We start from the raw sequence: 19856 nt of genomic DNA on the forward strand, positions 1-19856 counted from the left end.
AAGTTTAAGCAAACAATATATAACATAGCAGTGTAAAACTAGTAGGCTGATGAAATTAAATAAAGTTTTAAAAAGCTGTAGCAATAATGCCAAGGGGTTGGTTGGCAAATGTGTAAATGGTTGAGTGTTTAAGACTTGATATATAACTGTAATTACGAACAATGATATTTATATGTCTGTGTTTTTGTTCTTCTCTTTGTCGGTTTTATGGTGTTTGTGTATTTTTCTTAATGTAAATAATTAATAAGGACTATTTTTAAAGAAGAAGAAGAAGAAGAAGAAGAAGAAGAAGAGGAGGAGGAGGAGGAGGAGGAAGGGGAGGGGGAGGAGGAGGAGGAAGGAGGAGGAGGAGAAAAGGAGAAGAAGAAGAAGAAGAAGAAGAGGAGGAGAAGGAGGAAGAGGAGGAAGAAGAAGACAAGAAGAGAAGAAGAAGAGAAGAAGAAGAGAAGAAGAAGAAGAAGAGGAGAAGAAGAAGAAGAAGAAGAAGAAGAAGAAGAGAAGAAGAAGAAGAGGAAGAGGAGGAGGAGGAGGAGGAGGAGGAGGAGGAGAAGAAGAAAAAGAAAAAAGAAGAAGAAGAAGAAGAAGAAGAAGAAGAAGAAGAAGAAGAAGAAGAAGAAGAAGAAGAAGAAGAAAAGCAATTGTGTGAGATGGTACAGGGTTTCCTGCCTGAACAGGGTGTTGGATTAGAAGACGTCCAAGGTCTCTTCCAACTCTGGGTTTCTGTTATTCTTCTCTTCTTATTCCTCTTCCAAGGCAGCTCCAGCACAAGGTCTTGTCAAGCAGTGAATGTAGGGACTGAGTCCCCCTCCTTACCATAGTGTAGACATGGGCCACTTGTAAGAGTTTGGAGCATCCTTGAGCATCTCCAAAGGACCGGATTCCCAAGCAGTTTGAAGGATGAAGTTGCTTCATGAGAAAATTGCAGCAGACCTCAATGACCGGTGAAAGTTGGAGAAGGCAGGCAGCAGCCAACAAGCTCTCAATGGTGTCTTCTTTGAGCTCCAGCATGCCTGGGGGGGGGGGTTCAATTTTTAAAAAAGAAAAAGATAGAAAGAGAGAGGGAGGGAGGGAGGAGGGGGAGAGAAGAAGATAAAGGGAGGGAAGGAAAGAAGGGAGAGAGGGAGGGAGGAAGGGAGGAAGGGGAAATAGAGGAGGAGAGAGGGAAGGAAGGAGGGTGGAGGGAGGGAGAGAGAAAGAGAGAAAGAGGAGGAAGGGAAGGAAGGAAAGGGAGAGAGAAAAGAGAGAGAGAAAGGAAGGAGGGAAGGGAGGAAGGAAGGGGAGAGAAAGAAAGAAAGAGCGTAAAAAATGAATAGCATTTCTAAAAATGTCTTCTGATCCTGAGAAGTGTGGAAGGTCATGAGATATAGGGATAACTTAGGTTTACTTTAACCCCCCACCTCCCCAAGTTTTCAGGGTGTTGTTAATCAGATCAACAATATTTGCCAACCAGCTAAGCTTGGTTTGAGCAATCTTGACAAAAGCATTAACACATTTTTCAGCAATCCTTCTAAATCCATTTAGCCTGTCGTGACCTCAAGTATTAAGCCAACAACTTTATTGGATGTGTGTCAAATATTTACTGAATGTCTATCTTCCTCATCCTGGTCGATTGGCCAAAGCTAAGTTATGTCAGCTTTAGGATTTCTTGGGTCGTGTTTTTGAGCTTCATGGGAAGATGATTGGTGAACCCCAACTAGCTGAAGTAGAACGAAGATCTTAAGTAAAACGTGCCTACTCGAGAATAGGGGGATGCTATTCTCCCGCTAGGGGAATGATTGCACAAGGGTAGTAGAACCTACAAACTCCTTTTGTAGTCATCTATAAGAACTCTGCTTCCCACCCAACAGAATTCCCTCAAGGGCTACCTTTAAAGAACGTTTGGAGACTGCAGCTAGGCCAAATTGCAGCCACACGAGCCGATTTCCCTGATAATTCCCTGATTTCCCTGTTTCCAGGTTTGCTGGACACCCTGAAACAAGGAAACCTGGGGAAGACTTCATATGGAAGCTAGTTGAGAACTTACCTGTGTAGGCGTAGAGCACAAGGTCTTTCAGGGCATCTGGGTCCACCCCTTCCATTTTGACTTCCTCTTGTTTTGCTTCACGGACGTCGTTGGTGAACATTGCCGCAAAATAATCGGACACAGCGCTCAGAACCAGCCTGATCCCAAAAAAAATAAAAAATAAAAGAAATGGTAGGAGCCATGGCGGTGCAGTGGTTAGAAGGCAGTACTGCAGGCCAACTCTGCCGACTGTCAACAGTTCGATCCTTGACCGGTTCAAAGTTGACTCAGCCTTCTATATTTCCGAGGTGTTGTGGTTAGCTCTGGCCCAGCTCCTGCTCCAAGGACTGTGGATGTGGGGGAGACATCCACATGCTGCAGGCCTGTTTTGCCCCTGGTGGAATCTGATGATGAAGGCTCCTCTGACCAAGAAGACATGAGTGACAGGGAGGAGGAGAGTGTGGCAGACAGCTCAGAAGGAGATCAATTATCTAGCTCCTCCTTGGATTCAGAACAAGAGTTAATGATACAGCCACGCATGCGGAGAGCGATGCATAGGCAACAACAACTGAGAGATTATTATCAAAGAAAATGAGGCCACCTGTGTTTGGGTGGGGCTGTGGTCATTAGTGAGGCTGCTATAAAGAGCAGCCTGTGGGTTTGGCCATTGTGGAGGATTATCTGTTTTTCGTGACTGCTTTACTGACTTTGACCTTTTGTGTGCTGATTTTTCCCCGCTTTGAACCTAAACCAGAGCAAAGTGTGTTTCACTTTGTGAAAGAAGAAGGACTGTGAATTGCTTCACAGCTGCAAGCTAAGTATCACAGAACTGATAAGGGACTTGTACAAATTACCAGTTTGTTTGGAGATGAGTGCTCTTTGCTATACAAAAAGAGGGCTTCGTTTATTTGCATTTTTCGGTATAAAGAACATTGTTTTGAATTTTCAAACGTGTGTGTGTCTGAAATTTGTACCTGTGAATTTTTGGGAGGATTCTACCAGAGAGCCCGACAGAACACCGAGGTGAGTAAAATGAATACCCAGATTGTTGGGGGCAATAGGCAGGTTCTGTAAACTGTTTAGAGATGGCTGTAAAAGCACTATGAAGCGGTATATAAGTCTAAGGGCTATTGCTATTTCTATCTGCTCTTGATACTGCCAGAAGCATGCATTCTCATTCATTGAGAGTTTATCTTGCTTTAAAATGTTTAACATTCAAATGAAATGTCAGTGGAGCAACGTTTAATTGATTCACCATCAGCGTTTAACATCCCTGAAGTCTAGAGAAAAGAGTGCAGCAGTATTCAATTTTTTAAAAAAAACCAAATTTCTGGAGAAAGAGACAAAGATGAATCCCCTTGTAAATGAGATACAGTACCTAGTTAGATATTCCAAATATTCAAAATCTCCCTATTTGGAACTTGATGGATATTTGCGCCAAAGCAAACCATTATTGTCTTTGCACACTTACTTTATGGTTTGTGGGTCTAATTTTCATTTTGTAAATGACATTTGGGTCATTTATTACCATTTGGAAAGCTAGTTACAAAAACAGGTTTTATAGCGTGGGGATTTCAAAAGAGTCAGCTGGATTAGTTGCGATTTTCTCTACAGAATAGCCAGAAGGCCAGGCAAGCCAATGATATGGTGACAAAATAGATTTTCTTTGTGTTTCTAATGGCTTTTAAAGTATGTCTCCAGTCCTTACGGGTCTTATTTTAGAACACTATAATAAGATTAATTCCAATGTTCTTTGATCTCACTGCACAAAATATCATATATTCTTGTTCACCAACTAGGGATGCCTTTGAGGACACGGGTATATAAATTTACTAAATTTCAAACAGATAGATAGATAGATAGATAGATAGATAGATAGATAGATAGATAGATAGATAGATAGATGATAGATAGATAGATAGATAGATAGATAGATAGATAGATAGATAGATAGATAGATAGATAGATAGATAGATAGATATAGAAGCATGGATAGAAAGACATAAATGGATAGATACATAGTGGGTGGATGGATGGATGGATGGATGGATGGATGGATGGATGGATGGACGGCTAGTAGATGGGTAGGTAGGATAGGTAGGTAGGATAGGTAGGTAGGTAGGTAGATAGATAGATGATAGATAGATAGATAGATAGATAGATAGATAGATAGATAGATTAGAGAGAGGAGAGAGAGGGGGAGGTAGAAAGAGAGAAGAGAGAGAGAGAGAAAGAGGGGGAGAGAGAGGTAGGTAGGTAGAGAGAATTAGATAGATAGATAGATGGATGGATGGATGGATGGATGGATGGATAGATAGATAGATAGATAGATAGATAGATAGATAGATATGAGAGAGAGAGAGAGAGAGAGAGAGGGAGAAAGATGAGATAAGCAGGCAGGCAGTCAGGTAGGCAGGCAGGCAGACAGAGAGACAGATGATAGAGATAGATAGGTTGGATAGAGAGGTGTGTGAGTGAGAGAGATTAAGAGAGAGACAGAGACAGACAGAGACAGAGAGGGAGAGATGGGAGGAGGGAGAGAGAGAGAAGAAGAAGAGAGATGGAAGGCAGGAAGTCTGAGGACATTGTTGTACAAGAGGTAGAACACACTAAAGTGAAGAACCTGAACGTTTCACCTGTGGATCTAGGGTTTGTCTCACCTTTGCTACCAGATTCGAGAACAGGAGTGCACAATGCTTTTGTGCTTGCACAGAACCTTCTCATGCAAAGAAAGTTTTGATGACATGTGGGTGGGCAAAGCCTCCTCCTGCTGCCTCTACCAATTCACCCAACCCAAGGCAAACCAGTAGTAACCCACCACTCCTGCAGTGGTCTCATCCATTTCCAAAACTTGTACAGCAATCTTAATTCCATATTATCTGAACCCGCAGATGTTTCCTCTAGGACAGGGGTAAGCAAAGTGGGCTCTTCTACGACGTGTGGACTTCAACTCCCAGAATTCCTGAGCCCACCATGCTAGCTCAGGAATTCTGGGAGTTGAAGTCCACATGTCATAGAAGAGCCAACTTTGCCTACCCCTGCTGTGGGATATGGGAGGAAGGGACAAAACACCTACCTGTGAGCAGGGATCTTGTGGTCTCCGGCAATGAGAAGGACATCGCAGAGTTGCTTCTGCTGCAGGTAGTTCTCCATCTTGCGGAAGGTTTGCTCGGCGTGGTTTGCAGAATGGAAACAGGTATCAGCTCCGTTACCGTTCACCCCCGTAGAGGAGGAGGTGCAGCTGCTCACCGATAGCCTGTTAACGAGGAAATGAACTTGCTTTTAACAAGGTAATTGCTGCTTAGGGAAATTGCCACTTTCAGCGATCCAGGAGGTAGATTAATGAGGTTCCCCTAGAATTAATGCTTTTATTTTTTTTATTTGTTTTGTCCAATACAGTGTTCCCTCGATTTCCGCGGGGGATGCGTTCCGAGACCGCCCGCGAAAGTCGAATTTCCGCGAAGTAGAGATGCGGAAGTAAATAGAGTAGTCCCTCGCTATACCGCGCTTCACCTACTGCGGCTTCCCTTCATTGCGGGTTTCTGAGGAAGTCAATCGGCAGATTTAAACAGCCCGCCGAACTCGATCGGCAGTTTTTTTAAAAAAAATATATATCTAAAATTGTAAATACTGTATTTAAATACTGTATCTAAAATAAATACTGTGTGGGAAGGGTTTATAAACACTTAAAACAATGAAAACTTACCAAACAATTACAATATAAATACTTAAATAAGTACTATCAGTCGATAAATTCCACATCGCGGATTTCACCTATTGTGGCCAGGTCTGGAACGTAACACCAGCGATAGGTGAGGGACTACTGTACACCATTTTTGGCTATGGACAGTATCCCAAGCCATCCCTTAACACTTTAAACCCCTAAATTACCATTTCCCATTCCCTTAACAACCATTTACTCACCATTATGACTGGTACTCACCATTGAATAGTGATCCTGATATTTATAAACATAATTATTTATTAACAATAATTATTATTTTTTTGTTATTTATTTGCAAAAATTATTAGTTTGGCGATGACATATGACATCATCGGATGGAAAAAACCGTGGTATAGGGAAAAAACCGCAAAGTATTTTTAAATTAATATTTTTTGAAAAACCGTGGTATAGGCTATCCGCGAAGTTCGAACCCGCGAAAATCGAGGGAACACTGTACACAATAATACACAATGAGAGTTATAGAGGATATAGTCAGGAAGAATGTATTAAAGGGGCAATAGAGGAGAAAATAAAGGAGTGAAATATAACTATGAGAGAATAGCAGAAGAAGATATAGGTATAGAAGAGAAGATATAGGAGATATTATTATTTATTATTATTATTATTATTATTATTATTATTATTATTATTATTTATTAGATTTGTATGCCACCCCTCTCCGTAGACTCGGGGCGGCTCACAACAATAACAAAGACAATGTAAGAACAAATCTAATAATTTAAAAAACACTAAAAAAACCCATTATTGAAAGCAAACATACACACAAACATACCATGTATAAACTGTATAGGCCCGGGGGAGATGTCTCAGTTCCCCCATGCCTGACGGCAGAGATGGGTCTTAAAAACTTTACGAAAGGCAAGGAGGGTGGGGGCAGTTCTAATCTCCGGGGGGAGCTGGTTCCAGAGGGTTGGGGCCGCCACAGAGAAGGCTCTTCTCCTAGGTCCCGCCAAATGACATTGTTTAGTCGACGGGACCCAGAGAAGGCCAACTCTGTGGGACCTAACCGGTCGCTGGGATTCGTGCGGCAGAAGGCGGTCCCAGATATAGGACAAGGGACAGAAGGCACTCTGGTGCACTTATGTACGCCCCTTACTGACCTCTTAGGAACTTGGTGAGGTCAACCGCGGATAGTCTAAGGGTCAAGTGTTGGGGGTTAGGGGATGATACTACAGAGTCCGGTAGTGAATTCCATGCTTCGACAACTCGATGACTAAAGTCGGGGTTTTTTACAGTCAAGTTCAGACTTGAGCGGTTAATATTAAGCTTGTAGCTGTTGTGGGCTCTTGTGTTGTTGTGGTTGAAGCTGGAGTAGCCTTTGACAGGCAGGACGTTGCAGCACTAGGACAGCGATGGCAAACCTATTTTGGTTCACTTGCCAAAAGGAGCGTGTGGGGGTGTGCTAACACGTGTGTACAATACCACACCCCTTCCCTCCCCCCCCCCACATGTGCACACCCCCACAAGTTGCCCACCGCACATGCATTTGTTGGTTGAGATTTGGAGTTGCCAATAGTTTGACTAAGTCCCTGTAAGTTGACAAAAATCAGATCTCTTGCAGGTTACATGAAGTCTCCTGAGAACTCAAAGGAGACCATCACATTTTCACACATTTTTGATGAGATACAATGGACAACATTCTTTGCAGAATTTTAACAAGGCTTCTTGGAGAGTCCAGGAGATCTCCTGGAGGAATCAACTGGCATATTTATTTATTTATTATTATTTTTATTTTATTTATTTTACTTTTATTATTATTTTTTATTTTTATTTTTATTTTTTTATTTTTTTTTATTATTTTATTTTTTATTTTATTTTATTTTATTATTTTATTTTATTATTTTATTTTATTTTATTTTGTTTTATTTTTTATTTTATTTTATTTTATTTTATTTTATATTTTATTTTATTTTATTTTATTTTATTTTATTTTATTTTATTTTATTTTATTTTATTTTATTTTATTTTATTTTATTTTATTTTATTTTATTTTATTATTGAATTTGTATGCCACCCCTCTCTGCAGACTCGGGGCGGCTAACAACAATAATAAAACAGCATATAATAATAATCCAATACTAAAAACAGTTAAAAACCCATTATTATAAAAACCAAACATACATACAGATGTACCATGAATAAAATTGTAAAGGCCTAGGGGGAAAGAGTATCTCAATTCCCCCATGCCTGGTGGCAGAGGTGGGTTTTAAGCAGCTTACGAAAGGCGAGGAGGGTGGGGGCAATTCTAATCTCTGGGGGGAGTTGGTTCCAGAGGGCCGGGGCTGCCACAGAGAAGGCTTTTCCCCTGGGTCCCGCCAAGCGACATTGTTTAGTTGACGGGACCCAGAGAAGACCCACTCTGTGGGACCTAACTGGTCGCTGGGATTCGTGCAGCAGAAGGCGGTCCCAGAGATAATCTGGTCCAGTGCCATGAAGGGCTTTATAGGCCATAACCAACATTTTGAATTGTGACCGGAAACTGATCAGCAACCAATACAGACTGCGGAGTGTTGGTGTTACATGGGCATATTTGGGGAAGCCCATGATTGCTCTCGCAGCTGCATTCTGCACGATCTGAAGTTTCCGAACACTTTTCAAAGGTAGCCCCATGTAGAGAGCATTACAGTAGTCGACCCTCGAGGATTCCCATGATATTCCTTTCTTGCAAAGGTAATTTTGATGAAGTATTTGAAAGGATTGGATAATTGTGACCTGATGAAGAACCTCTCATTATGCATTCAAATATCTCAGGAGGCATGCCTCCACATACATGATAATAAATTAAATTGTCCCAGCCGCTGTGCAGCTCGAATAATCTGCTTGGTTTGTCAGGTAAATAGCCAATTATGGTTTGATTAGTTGCCCAAGTCAGAAGGTTTCAAAATGCAAAAGAATGATTGCAACTTGGGACCCATTGTACCAATCCGAAACAGAAAAGCTGGGGCCTGAAAAATCTGATTTATTTGCAATTGCTGTGCGCTACTGATCTAATTATGCAAGATTCAGTAATTGTTCACCCAGCTGCTCTATTATAATTGCTTTTGCAATTAATCTTCTTTAGTTTTGTAATTGCTTATACATTTTAATATCTGATTTAGGTAAGAATGATTACAAGAAAATGACTCCCCCAATCAATGGCAAAAATGAAGACCAGGAGACTGGTTTGCGTAGCAAAATGCGTTTCCACATTTGCTTGGATTCTATGTCTGCTTTTCAACTGAGAAATATCCTTTTTTTTAAAAAAAAAAGAGAGTGGGAATAGATTTTCTAAAGAAAATCAGGCCCGTGTAAATTTGATTTCAGAATCCTGGGCCTAGAAAGTTTAGAACTAAGACGCCTTAAACATGATCTAAGTATTGCCCACAAGATCATATGCTGCAACTTCCTGCCTGTCGGCGACTACTTCAGCTTCAAACACAACAACACAAGAGCACACAAAAGATTTAAACTTAATATTAACCGCTCCAAACTTGACTGTAAAAAATATGACTTCAGTAACCGAGTTGTCGAAGCTTGGAACTCATTACCATAGTATCATCCCCAAACCCCCAACACTTTACCCTTAGATTATCTATGGTTGACCTATCCAGATTCCTAAGAGGTCAGTAAGGGGCGAGTACAAGTGCACTAGAGTGCCTTCCGTCCCCTGTGCTATTGCTCTCCTATATCTCCTATACCTTTCTTCTATTCCTATATCTCTTGTTCTATTCTTTCATTGATATAGTTCTATTACTATATCTTCTTTTCTATTATTTCTTAGATATATTTTACTATGAGTATCTCCTCTATAACCTTCATCATGTATTTTACTATGTGTATATATATATATACACCCACTAAAACCCTCACTTTGTACTCTATGTGGTTAGCTGCCCATAATAACAAGTGCTTGGTGGTTCTGTTTCAGTCTATGTGTTCCTAGTGTCTTTCTTTCCATTTGGAACTGAACCAGATGGATATTTGTTTCCAACAGGATTTGAAGTCAAGTTGACAGATGTACTGTATTTTGTACTAAAATTTGGAATTTCCTAGCACATTGAACGCATATTCCCATTTGATCCCTTCGCCACAGACTTCTGGTTGTAAGGCATGCAGAACTACTTGCACCCACATGCTTAGCATGTACAACTAAGGTTCCATCACGCAACATTTGTACGGATGTCACCATTGTCATATCAAGAGCCTCCTTCCAAAAACTGTTGTGGGCACGGGTAATTGAGCACTAACCAGAGAAGATGCTGAGAACGTGTGCGGCATGTTGCACACCTCCAAAGTGATGTGTCATCTTGCATGAGCTGTCAGAAAGGCCCACCATAATTAGAAACGGTGGTTTCCGTAGAAACAGCCTCATTGGAAAAGCAACTTGCTGTCCTGATAATACCTTTCAGGCTGTTCTCTCGATTATGCCGAAGGCTGGATTTGCTGTCAAAAGATGACATTGTGGAAGAGAGAGGAGAAGGATGCCAACTATAGAAGGGAATGCAGAAGAAACAGAGGGAAAGAGGGAGAAGGTGACACAGAGAGAGAGAGACCCCTAACATAAAGTCAAGAAGAAAATACTTCTCTTGCCATGTAAACCAAATCTTGGTTAGATGCACCCATGAAGTTATGAAAATCACTCTCTACATGTTCAGCAACATCTAGTTTGTAACACCCTGCCAAACCTTAAGTCTCCATTGAGTCTCCATTGTTTGATTGATTAAGTCATCATTGAGTGAGTCTTCATTGATTGAGTGATTGAGTCTCCATTGATTGATTGATTGATTGATTGATTGATTGAGTCCCCACTGATTGATGGATTCAGTTTTCATTGATTGAGTCTTGATTGACTGATTGTGTCTTCATTGATTGAGATTGATGGATTAAGTCTTGATAGATTGATTGAATATCCATTGGTTGATTGATTGATTGAGTCCCCACTGATTGATGGATTCAGTTTTCATTGATTGAGTCTTGATTGACTGACTGTGTCTTCATTGATTGAGTCTTGATTGATGGATTGAGTCTTGATAGATTGATTGAATATCCATTGGTTGATTGAGTCTTTCTTGATTGATTGATTAATTGATTGATTGAGTCTTTCTTTCTTTCTTTCTTTCTTTCTTGATTGATTGATTGATTGGTTTATTGAGTCTTTGAATTAAGATCTGAACATGCTGCAGGAGCTAATCTAAAAATAATCTAATAATAGAACCTCACCAATTCAGCCCCTGGCTATAAAATGTTAAATTTTAGTCCTACAGAAGTTGGACTGCAGAATTTGTCTAGGCTGCTCTGAAAACTTAATGCAAAGGAATATCTCACCATATTGGGGGGGGGGGGGGTCAGAATAAACCCTTTCTCTCACTTGTGTATTTTAGCAATTTATCAGCTTGCATTCTCTCTTTGGGTCCTGATTATAAAAGACACTGACAGAAATTAATAGGCATTGGCAGCTTTGAATACTGGTGAACAGAAGGAGAGATGCCCAAATCTACACTGAAGTGTGATTTTATTTGGGATAAGAAAAACAGAAAAAGGCTGCAGGCTGGAGATGACATGAAAAGATTGGACATTTTGTGCGGATCTGAAGGCTGATCTCATTTCTGTTAGGAAATTTGAGCAATGTTGTTGCTAAAACTGTATACATAAGTGAGATGCAGTTGTGTAAAAATAATCAAAACACAATCATGCTCCACTACTAATTTTATTGTTTCAACCTTCCATCTTATTGCATTGCCAATACATCCTTTTATTTTATTTTATTTTATTTTATTTTATTTTATTTTATTTTATTATTTTATTTTATTTTATTTTATTTTATTTTATTTTTTATTTTATTTTATTTTATTTTATTTTATTTTACTTTACTTTACTTTATTTTATTTTATTTTATTTTATTTTATTTATTTTATTTTGTTTTATTTTACTTTTATTCATTCATTTGTCCAATACACAATACATATGGAAGAGAATAGACATGAAGTAATATATATAAAGATAATATGTAAAAATAGAGGAGAAGATATATGAAAGGATGAAAATATATATGATATATGAAATAAAGGAAAGACAATTGGACAGGGGACGAAAGGTACACCAGTGCACTTATGTACGCCCCTTACTGACCTCTTAGGAACCTGGAGAGGTCAATCGTGGATAGTCTAAGGGAGAAATGTTGGGGATTAGGGGTTGACACTACTGAGTCTGGTAATGAGTTCCATGCTTCGACAACTCGATTGTTAAAGTCATATTTTTTACAGTCAAGTTTGGAGCAGTTAATATTAAGTTCGAATCTGTTGCGTGCTCTTGTGTTGTTGCGGTTGAAGCTGAAGTAGTCATTGACCGGTAGGACGTTGCAGCACATGATCTTGTGGGCAATACTCAAATCCTTCCCTCCCCTCCTCCCCTTCCCTTTTTCCTTTCCCTTTTCTCTCTCTCCCTTTCTCTTTTAGGATCCTTCCTTCCCTCCGCCACTCAAAATCTTGCAGAACTTAATAATGGTTGGATTTCAAGAGCCAGAACAAAAGAATAGTATATGTGACTCAAGATATATTTTTACATTTTCCCTCTTCTTATGCCACTATTTTAATATTTATGCTATGATGATTATTTCATGAGTTTTATCGAAAGGTTGCTCACCTGGACTCTTTGAGCCAGAGGATAGAAATAAATAATAAATTGTGCTCCAGCTCTTTTTTTTTACTAAGCAAGTTGCCAATAAACTCGCTAGGTTTTTGAATGACATTTCATAGTAGGAAACTGGGCTTCTGGTAAATAGCAATTTTTGTGTGTTTCTAAATGAGATAGCCACACACTCTTAGATGAGCCAATTCTTCAGTGAAGGATATATATATGAAAGACTGGGAAGACTAATGGAGAGAGGAAAAAAAAATTAAATGTATATAAAATGTCTTAAGAACTCTCCTAGAACAAGGAAGAAGATAGTGAGCCATTTAGCAGCGTAGACACAGAAGGACCAAGTCTTTGAACCAGAAGAAGGGCAGTGAGCCATTTAGCAGAGTAGACAAAGAAGGACCAAGTCTTTGAATCAGAAGAAGAGCAGAAGGAGATCATGATGAGCCATTTAGCAAGGTAGACACAGAAGGACCAAGTCTTTGAACCAGAAGGACAGAAGGACAAGTCTTTGAACCAGAAGAAGGACATGGTGAGCCATTTAGCGTAGGGACACAGGAGGACCAAGTCTTTGAACCAGAAGGAGAGCATGGTGAGCCATTTAGCAGCGTAGACACAGAAGGACCAAGTCTTTGAACCAGAAGGACAAGTCTTTGAACCAGAAGAAGGGCAGTGAGTCATTTAGCAGAGTAGACAAAGAAGGACCAAGTCTTTGAACCAGAAGAAGAACATGGTGAGCCATTTAGCATAGAGACACAGAAGGACCAAGTCTTTGAACCAGAAGAAGGACATGGTGAGCCATTTAGCGTAGAGACACAGAAGGATCAAGTCTTTGAACAAGAAGAAGGGCAGTGAGCCAATTAGCAGAGTAGAGACACAGAAGGACCAAGTTTTGAACCAGAAGAAGGGCAGAAGGAGACCATGGCGAACCATTTAGCAAAGTAGACACAGAAGAATCAGATCTTTGAACCAGAAGAACAGCAGAAAGACATGGTGAGCCATTTAGCAGAGTAAACACAGAAGGATCAGGTCTTCTGTGTTTTGAACTTGTGTTTCTGTGTCTTCTGAACTAGAAGAAAGGCAGAATGACGTCCTCCTGTTTTTGAGTCTGTCCCAACATTGAGAATTCGGCTCTGAATCTAAGTGTCTTTCACCCCACCCACAGGAACATAGCTACCTTCATTTATGGATCCTATGTTAACATGGAAAAAATGCCTGCCATAGGTTGATTAGTTCAAGAGTTGATTAATGCTTTAAGTTGCCAGGCTCTGAAATACAGTTTACTCAAGCAAACTCTGCATAACCATAAAATAATATGCTCATAGACCAAGTTTGGATTTTGCTTTAAACCACAATATTCAATTTGGAAACCTGGATATATTGTGGGGGACTGTGTTGCAACTTTTCTCTCCCTTCAATGATGGTTGCCATTCCATCAAACTTGACATTATTTGACATTATTTGGAAAACCGGAATTGAAAATGAAATTTCTTTGACAAATTTACGACTGCTGCAGATTTATAACCTTGAACTGCTTGACTTTCTGAGTTTACTTGAAGGTGCCAAGAAAGATAACAGTCTACTATTTATTAAACCAAGTGACAGCTCAATTTCCTATGAAACTTCAGGGTAGTTCACATGAAGCCTGGGTTTTTTTCCCCCTTCTTGTTGAAATTCAAGGCTACTTAAGCAGTTAATTTATTCTTATTTGCAGCAGAACTGATTGGGAAGGTGACAGAGCCTATAAGGGGGGAAAATGAACGATAGATTCTGCATTTAAAAATAGGGGCAATGCATCTGTAAAAATCAATATTGCTTAGAACCAGGCGTTAATACTGGAGTATAGACATAGAAATATGTTGAGACTTTAGAAAGAGTGCAGAGAAGAGCAACAAAGAGGATTAGAGGATGGAGACTAAAACATGAAGAATGGTTGCAGGAACTGGGCATGGCTAGTTTAATGAAAAGAAGGACTAGGGTAAAGTGACCAGATTTTAACATTTGTAAAGTTTGTAAACATTGACCGGGTGTGTGCGCGTGTCTTGATTAAAAATTTGGTATATATGGAGCAAAAAAAATCATTCTTCCCCCCCCCCTCTCTTCCTCCATCCTTTTCTCTCTATTTCTCTCTCTCTCTCTCTCTCTCTCTCTCTCTCTCTCTCTCTCCCTCTTTCTTTCTTTCTTTCTCTCTCTTCCTTTCTTCCTTCCTTCCTCTTTCTTTCTCTCTCCCTCCCTCTTTCTTTCTTTCTCTCTCTTCCTTCATTCCTTCCTCTCTCTTTCTTTCTCTCTCTCTCCCTCCCTCTTTCTTTCTTTCTCACTCTTCCTACCTCCCTCTCCTCTCCTCTTCCCCAGCAATGGGTGGAAACTAATCAAGGAGAGAAGCAACTTAGAACTAAGGAGAAAACTCTGGACAGTTAGCAAAAATTGACCACTGGAACCGCTTGCCTCTAGAAGTTGTGAATGCTCCAACACTGGAAGTTTTTAAAATGTTGGTTAACCATTTGTCTGAAGTAGGGTAGGGTCTCTTGTCCAAGTAGGGGGTTGGACTAGAAGACTTCCAAGGTCCCTACCAACTTTGATATTCTGTTATTCAGCTAACAACACAAAGTAAAAAAGTAAGGACAACCTTCTAAACCTCAAGACATGTTTACATGTTATAGCCTCCTATAAATAGCTTAGAAATGCATTGTTCAACCATCAAATAACCATTAATTGCCCATTAGTGCTTAAATGCTTTTAGACTGCATTTCTATAAACTGTTTTATGTCTTTCTAAAAATGAGTGTACAGTTGCCTGTTGATTGAAATCCAGTCTGGTCCAAACACCACTTTGTTACTCTTACTCTTCCTGCATGTACTAGGTTGTCTTTCATTTATGATCTGCAGAATCTTTCCAAAAAATTGCTTTTCTCAAACGTTAACCAAATGTTCACAAAGTTGAAAGGTTTGATGAACTATAAATGGCAAGAGGGGAAAAGGCCCTTCTGTTCCATTTCTTTTTTTCATCCTAAACAGAGGAAAACGGTTGAAATAAACATGTATTGTTTCCACGTTGGCCCTTCCTTGTTTAAGACAACCAGAAGGAGATACATCAGACTAAGCAGATGAGAAAGAAAGATGTTGAGACTCTAGAAAAGATTACAGGGAATAAAATCAAAGATGATTGGGGAAATGGAGGCTAAAACTTATGAAGAACGGTTGCAAGAACTGGGTACGTCTAATCTAGAGAAAATAAGGACGAGGGTAGACATGAGAGCAGTGTTCCAGTATTTAAGGGACCACCCCAAAGGTTTTTCTTTTTTAAAAAAAAATTAGGTTTTTTTTAAACAATACAAACACATAAAAGACATTAACAAATCATTCAAATAACTGTTCACTTACATTTCCCTAGCATCAGCATATCAAGTTCAATGCATTGTGTTCCAACTCTTATCAATAATCCTTTCCCATTGGCATTTATCTTTAAATATTTATATTTACAAGGACTCTTACAACTACTAATGACTAATTGCTGTTTATTTATATATTTGTTTATTTATTCCTATTCTTATTTTGAAGCCATATATACAATTTTTAACACACGGTTCTGCAATTCTATAGTAAACCTGCTCATTCCTGTACAATCCAACATTTTCTTTATTGCCATTATCTCTGTAGGGTGGGGCTTCATCCTTCCATGTTTGCGCCGTTAATATATAGAAACATAGAAGACTGATGGCAGAAAAAGACCTCATGGTCCATCCAGTCTGCCCTTATACTATTTCCTGTATTTTATCTTAGGATGGATATATGTTTATCCCAGGCAGGTTTAAATTCAGTTACTGTGGATTTACCAGCCACGTCTGCTGGTAGTTTGTTCCAAGGATCTACTACTCTTTCAGTGAAATAATATTTCCTCACGTTGCTTTTGATCTTTCCACCAACTAACTACAGATTGTGTCCCCTTGTTCTTGTGTTCACTTTCCTATTAAAAACATTTCCCTCCTGAACCTTATTTAACCCTTTAACATATTTAAATGTTTCGATCATGTCCCCCCTTTTCCTTCTGTCCTCCAGACTCTACAGATTGAGTTCATGAAGTCTTTCCTGATACGTTTTATGCTTAAGACCTTCCACCATTCTTGTGGCCCATCTTTGGACCCATTTAATTTTGTCAATATCTTTTTGTAGGTGAGGTCTCCAGAACTGAACACAGTATTCCAAATGTGGTCTCACCAGCAGCGCTCTATATAAGGGGATCACAATCTCCCTCTTCCTGCTTGTTATACCTCTAGCTATGCAGCCAAGCATCCTACTTGCTTTTCCTACTGCCTGACCACACTGCTCACCCATTTTGAGACTGTCAGAAATCCCTACCCCTAAATCCTTCTCTTCTGAATATATGTTTTATAAAATAATAATTCATTTTTGTATGTTGCCCTCTCATGATCCCCAGAAGACAGGTTTCTGGCTTAAATTCTAATTCATATTCTGTCATTTCCTTTATCCAATTACTGATCATATTCCAAAATTTCATTATTATTATTATTATTATTATTATTATTAATATTATTATTAATATTAATATTATTATTATTTATTAGATTTGTATGCCGCCCCTCTCCGCAGACTCGGGGTTACTCACAGCAATCAAAAGAACAATATATAGTAACAAATCTAATATTAAAATCTAAAATAACAATTTTACATTAAAAAGCCTAAAAGCCCCAGTATATAAAAAACATACACACAAATATATCATACATAAAAATACATAGGCAAGGGGGAGATGTCTCAGCTCCCCCAAGCCTGATGGCAGAGGTGGGTTTTAAGAAGTTTACGAAAGGTAAGGAGGGTGGGGGCAGTCCTAATCTCTGGGGGGAGCTGGTTCCAGAGGGTTGGGGCCGCCACAGAGAAGGCTCTTACCTTGGGTCCCGCCAGCCGACACTGTTTAGTCGACGGGACCCAGAGAAGGCCAACTCTGTGGGACCTAACCGGCCGCTGGAATTTGTGCAGCAGAATCCTGGTTAATTACTGGACACGACCACCATAGGTGGTAATGTAAAGCCCAAATAAGTCAAAGACAAGAAACAATGGGTAGAAACTAATCAAGGAGCGAAACAACCGAGAACTAAGGAAGAACTTCCTTTTTCCTGAGAACGGCTTCATCAATGGAACGGGTTATCTCTGGAAATTGTAGGTGCTCCAACACTGGAGGTTTTGAAAACTGGACAACTCTTTTTCGGAAATGGACTAGATGACCTCCAAGGTCCCTTCCAACTCTGTTATTCCACGAATTCTATGAGTTACTGCATTTTTCAGAGTATAAGAAACACCTGAGTAAAAGACGCACCTTAATTTGGGGGAAGGAAAACAGGGAAAAAATAATTTGACTACCAGTTTTCACCTTGCTGACTCTGTAAACTGCTTAGAGAGGGCTGTAAAAGCACCAAGAAGCAGTATATAAGTCTAAGGGCTCTTTCTATTACTATATAGTGCAGTGGCTTTTTTATCTGTTGTCTTTGGTCTCTGTTATTTGAGCAAGCATTTATGAGACTCTACTGAAAAAGAGGATAAATCAGCACCTAAAAAACAATAACTTATTGGACCCAAATCAGCATGGCTTTACTGAAGGCAAATCATGTCAGACTAATCTCATTGATTTCTTTGACTATGTCACAAAGGTGTTGGATCAAGGTGGTGCCGTGGATATTGCCTATCTGGACTTCAGCAAAGCCTTTGATATGGTTCCACATAAAGAGCTGATAGATAAATTAGTGAAGATTGGACTTAATCCCTGGATAGTTCAGTGGATTTCAAGCTGGCTGAAGCATAGACATCAGACAGTTATTGTTAATGGTGAGTATTCTGAGCAGAGTCAGGTTACAAGCGGTGTGCCACAAGGGTCTGTTCTGGGTCCTATTCTTTTTAATATGTTTGTGAGTGACATAAGGGAAGGTTTGGTAGGGAAGGTTTGCCTATTTGCCGATGACTCTAAAGTGTGCAATAGGGTTGATATTCTTGGACGGGTCTGTAATATGGTAAATGATTTAGCTTTACTAGATAAATGGTCAAAGCAATGGAAACTGCACTTTAATGTTTCCAAATGTAAAATAATGCACTTGGGGAAAAGGAATCCTCAATCTGAGTATAGCATTGGCAGTTCTGTGTTAGCAAAAACTTCAGAAGAGAAGGATTTAGGGGTAGTGATTTCTGACAGCCTCAAAATGGGTGAGCAGTGTGGTCGGGCAGTAGGAAAAGCAAGTAGGATGCTTGGCTGCATAGCTAGAGGTATAACAAGCAGGAAGAGGGAGATTGTGATCCCCTTATATAGAGCACTGGTGAGACCACATTTGGAATACTGTGTTCAGTTCTGGAGACCTCACCTACAAAAAGATATTGACAAAATTGAACGGGTCCAAAGACGGGCTACAAGAATGGTGGAAGGTCTTAAGCATAAAACGTATCAGGAAAGACTTCATGAACTCAATCTGTATAGCCTGGGGGACAGAAGGAAAAGGGGGGACATGATCGAAACATTTAAATACGTTAAAGGGTTAAATAAGGTTCAGGAGGGAAGTGTTTTTAATAGGAAAGTGAACACAAGAACAAGGGGACACAATCTGAAGTTAGTTGGGGGAAAGATCAAAAGCAACATGAGAAAATATTATTTTACTGAAAGAGTAGTAAATCCTTGGAACAAACTTCCAGCAGACGTGGTTGGTAAATCCACAGTAACTGAATTTAAACATGCCTGGGACAAACATATATCCATTGTAAGATAAAATACAGGAAATAGTATAAGGGCAGACTAGATGGACCATGAGGTCTTTTTCTGCCGTCAGTCTTCTATGTTTCTATGTTTCTATTCCAGCAAGAAGAATTGCAAGGGAAGAAATTGACAGATCCTGCCACTTTCTGAGTAGAAACAGGGTTTGAGGTTGGCTAGGAAACCAACTTGACAGAATATGAGCATTGTGGATGGCCATGGAAACAGTGGATCTAAAATATCCAGGCAAGAAAGATGCTAGTTATTGAGACAAAGTTGACAGAAAAAAACAGACACAGAAGCAAAAAACAGACGTGATGGAAAATCAGAAATTACATTGTCGGTTTTAGGAAGAGGTGAATGACCGCATTTAGAAAAGGAAAGAACAGAAAATGCCCCAAAGAGTCCAAATGTAGTTTAAATTGTTTCTGAAATTATTTTGCGTGAAGGAAAGGGAAGATCATGGGGGTATTTTTTTTTAACAACAGTATATTTTCAGATAGCTTTTAACAATATTCTATATTTTAACTATTTTTTACTTGTCTTATAACTTGTAAGCCAGAGTAACATTGTGGGGGAGAAGGATGTCATAATAGATAGATAAATAGATGGATGGATGGATATTGATTGATTGATTGATTGATTGATTGATGATAGATAGGCAGGCAGATATAGAGATAGATAACGATAGATAGATAGATAGATAGATAGATAGATAGATAGATAGATAGATAGATAGATAGATAG

The 19856-nt window shown here is 39.4% G+C and overlaps 1 protein-coding gene across 3 annotated transcripts in view; it reads right to left on the reverse strand.

Moving 5' to 3' along the window:
* Positions 1-19856, reverse strand: part of KLHL4 (kelch like family member 4) — a 46618-nt gene that overhangs the window by 16369 nt on the left and 10393 nt on the right. For all 3 annotated transcript variants that reach the window (XM_070759881.1, XM_070759882.1, XM_070759880.1), the window contains 3 exons: positions 5079-5258; positions 2024-2160; positions 814-1010 (listed from right to left, as the gene is read on the reverse strand). In XM_070759881.1, coding sequence (XP_070615982.1) covers positions 814-1010; positions 2024-2160; positions 5079-5258 — 514 coding nt within the window. The remainder of the gene's footprint in view (positions 1-813; positions 1011-2023; positions 2161-5078; positions 5259-19856) is intronic.

The sequence above is a fragment of the Erythrolamprus reginae genome, chromosome 8 (assembly GCF_031021105.1).
Source record: "Erythrolamprus reginae isolate rEryReg1 chromosome 8, rEryReg1.hap1, whole genome shotgun sequence".
NCBI classification, from domain to species: domain Eukaryota; kingdom Metazoa; phylum Chordata; class Lepidosauria; order Squamata; family Dipsadidae; genus Erythrolamprus; species Erythrolamprus reginae.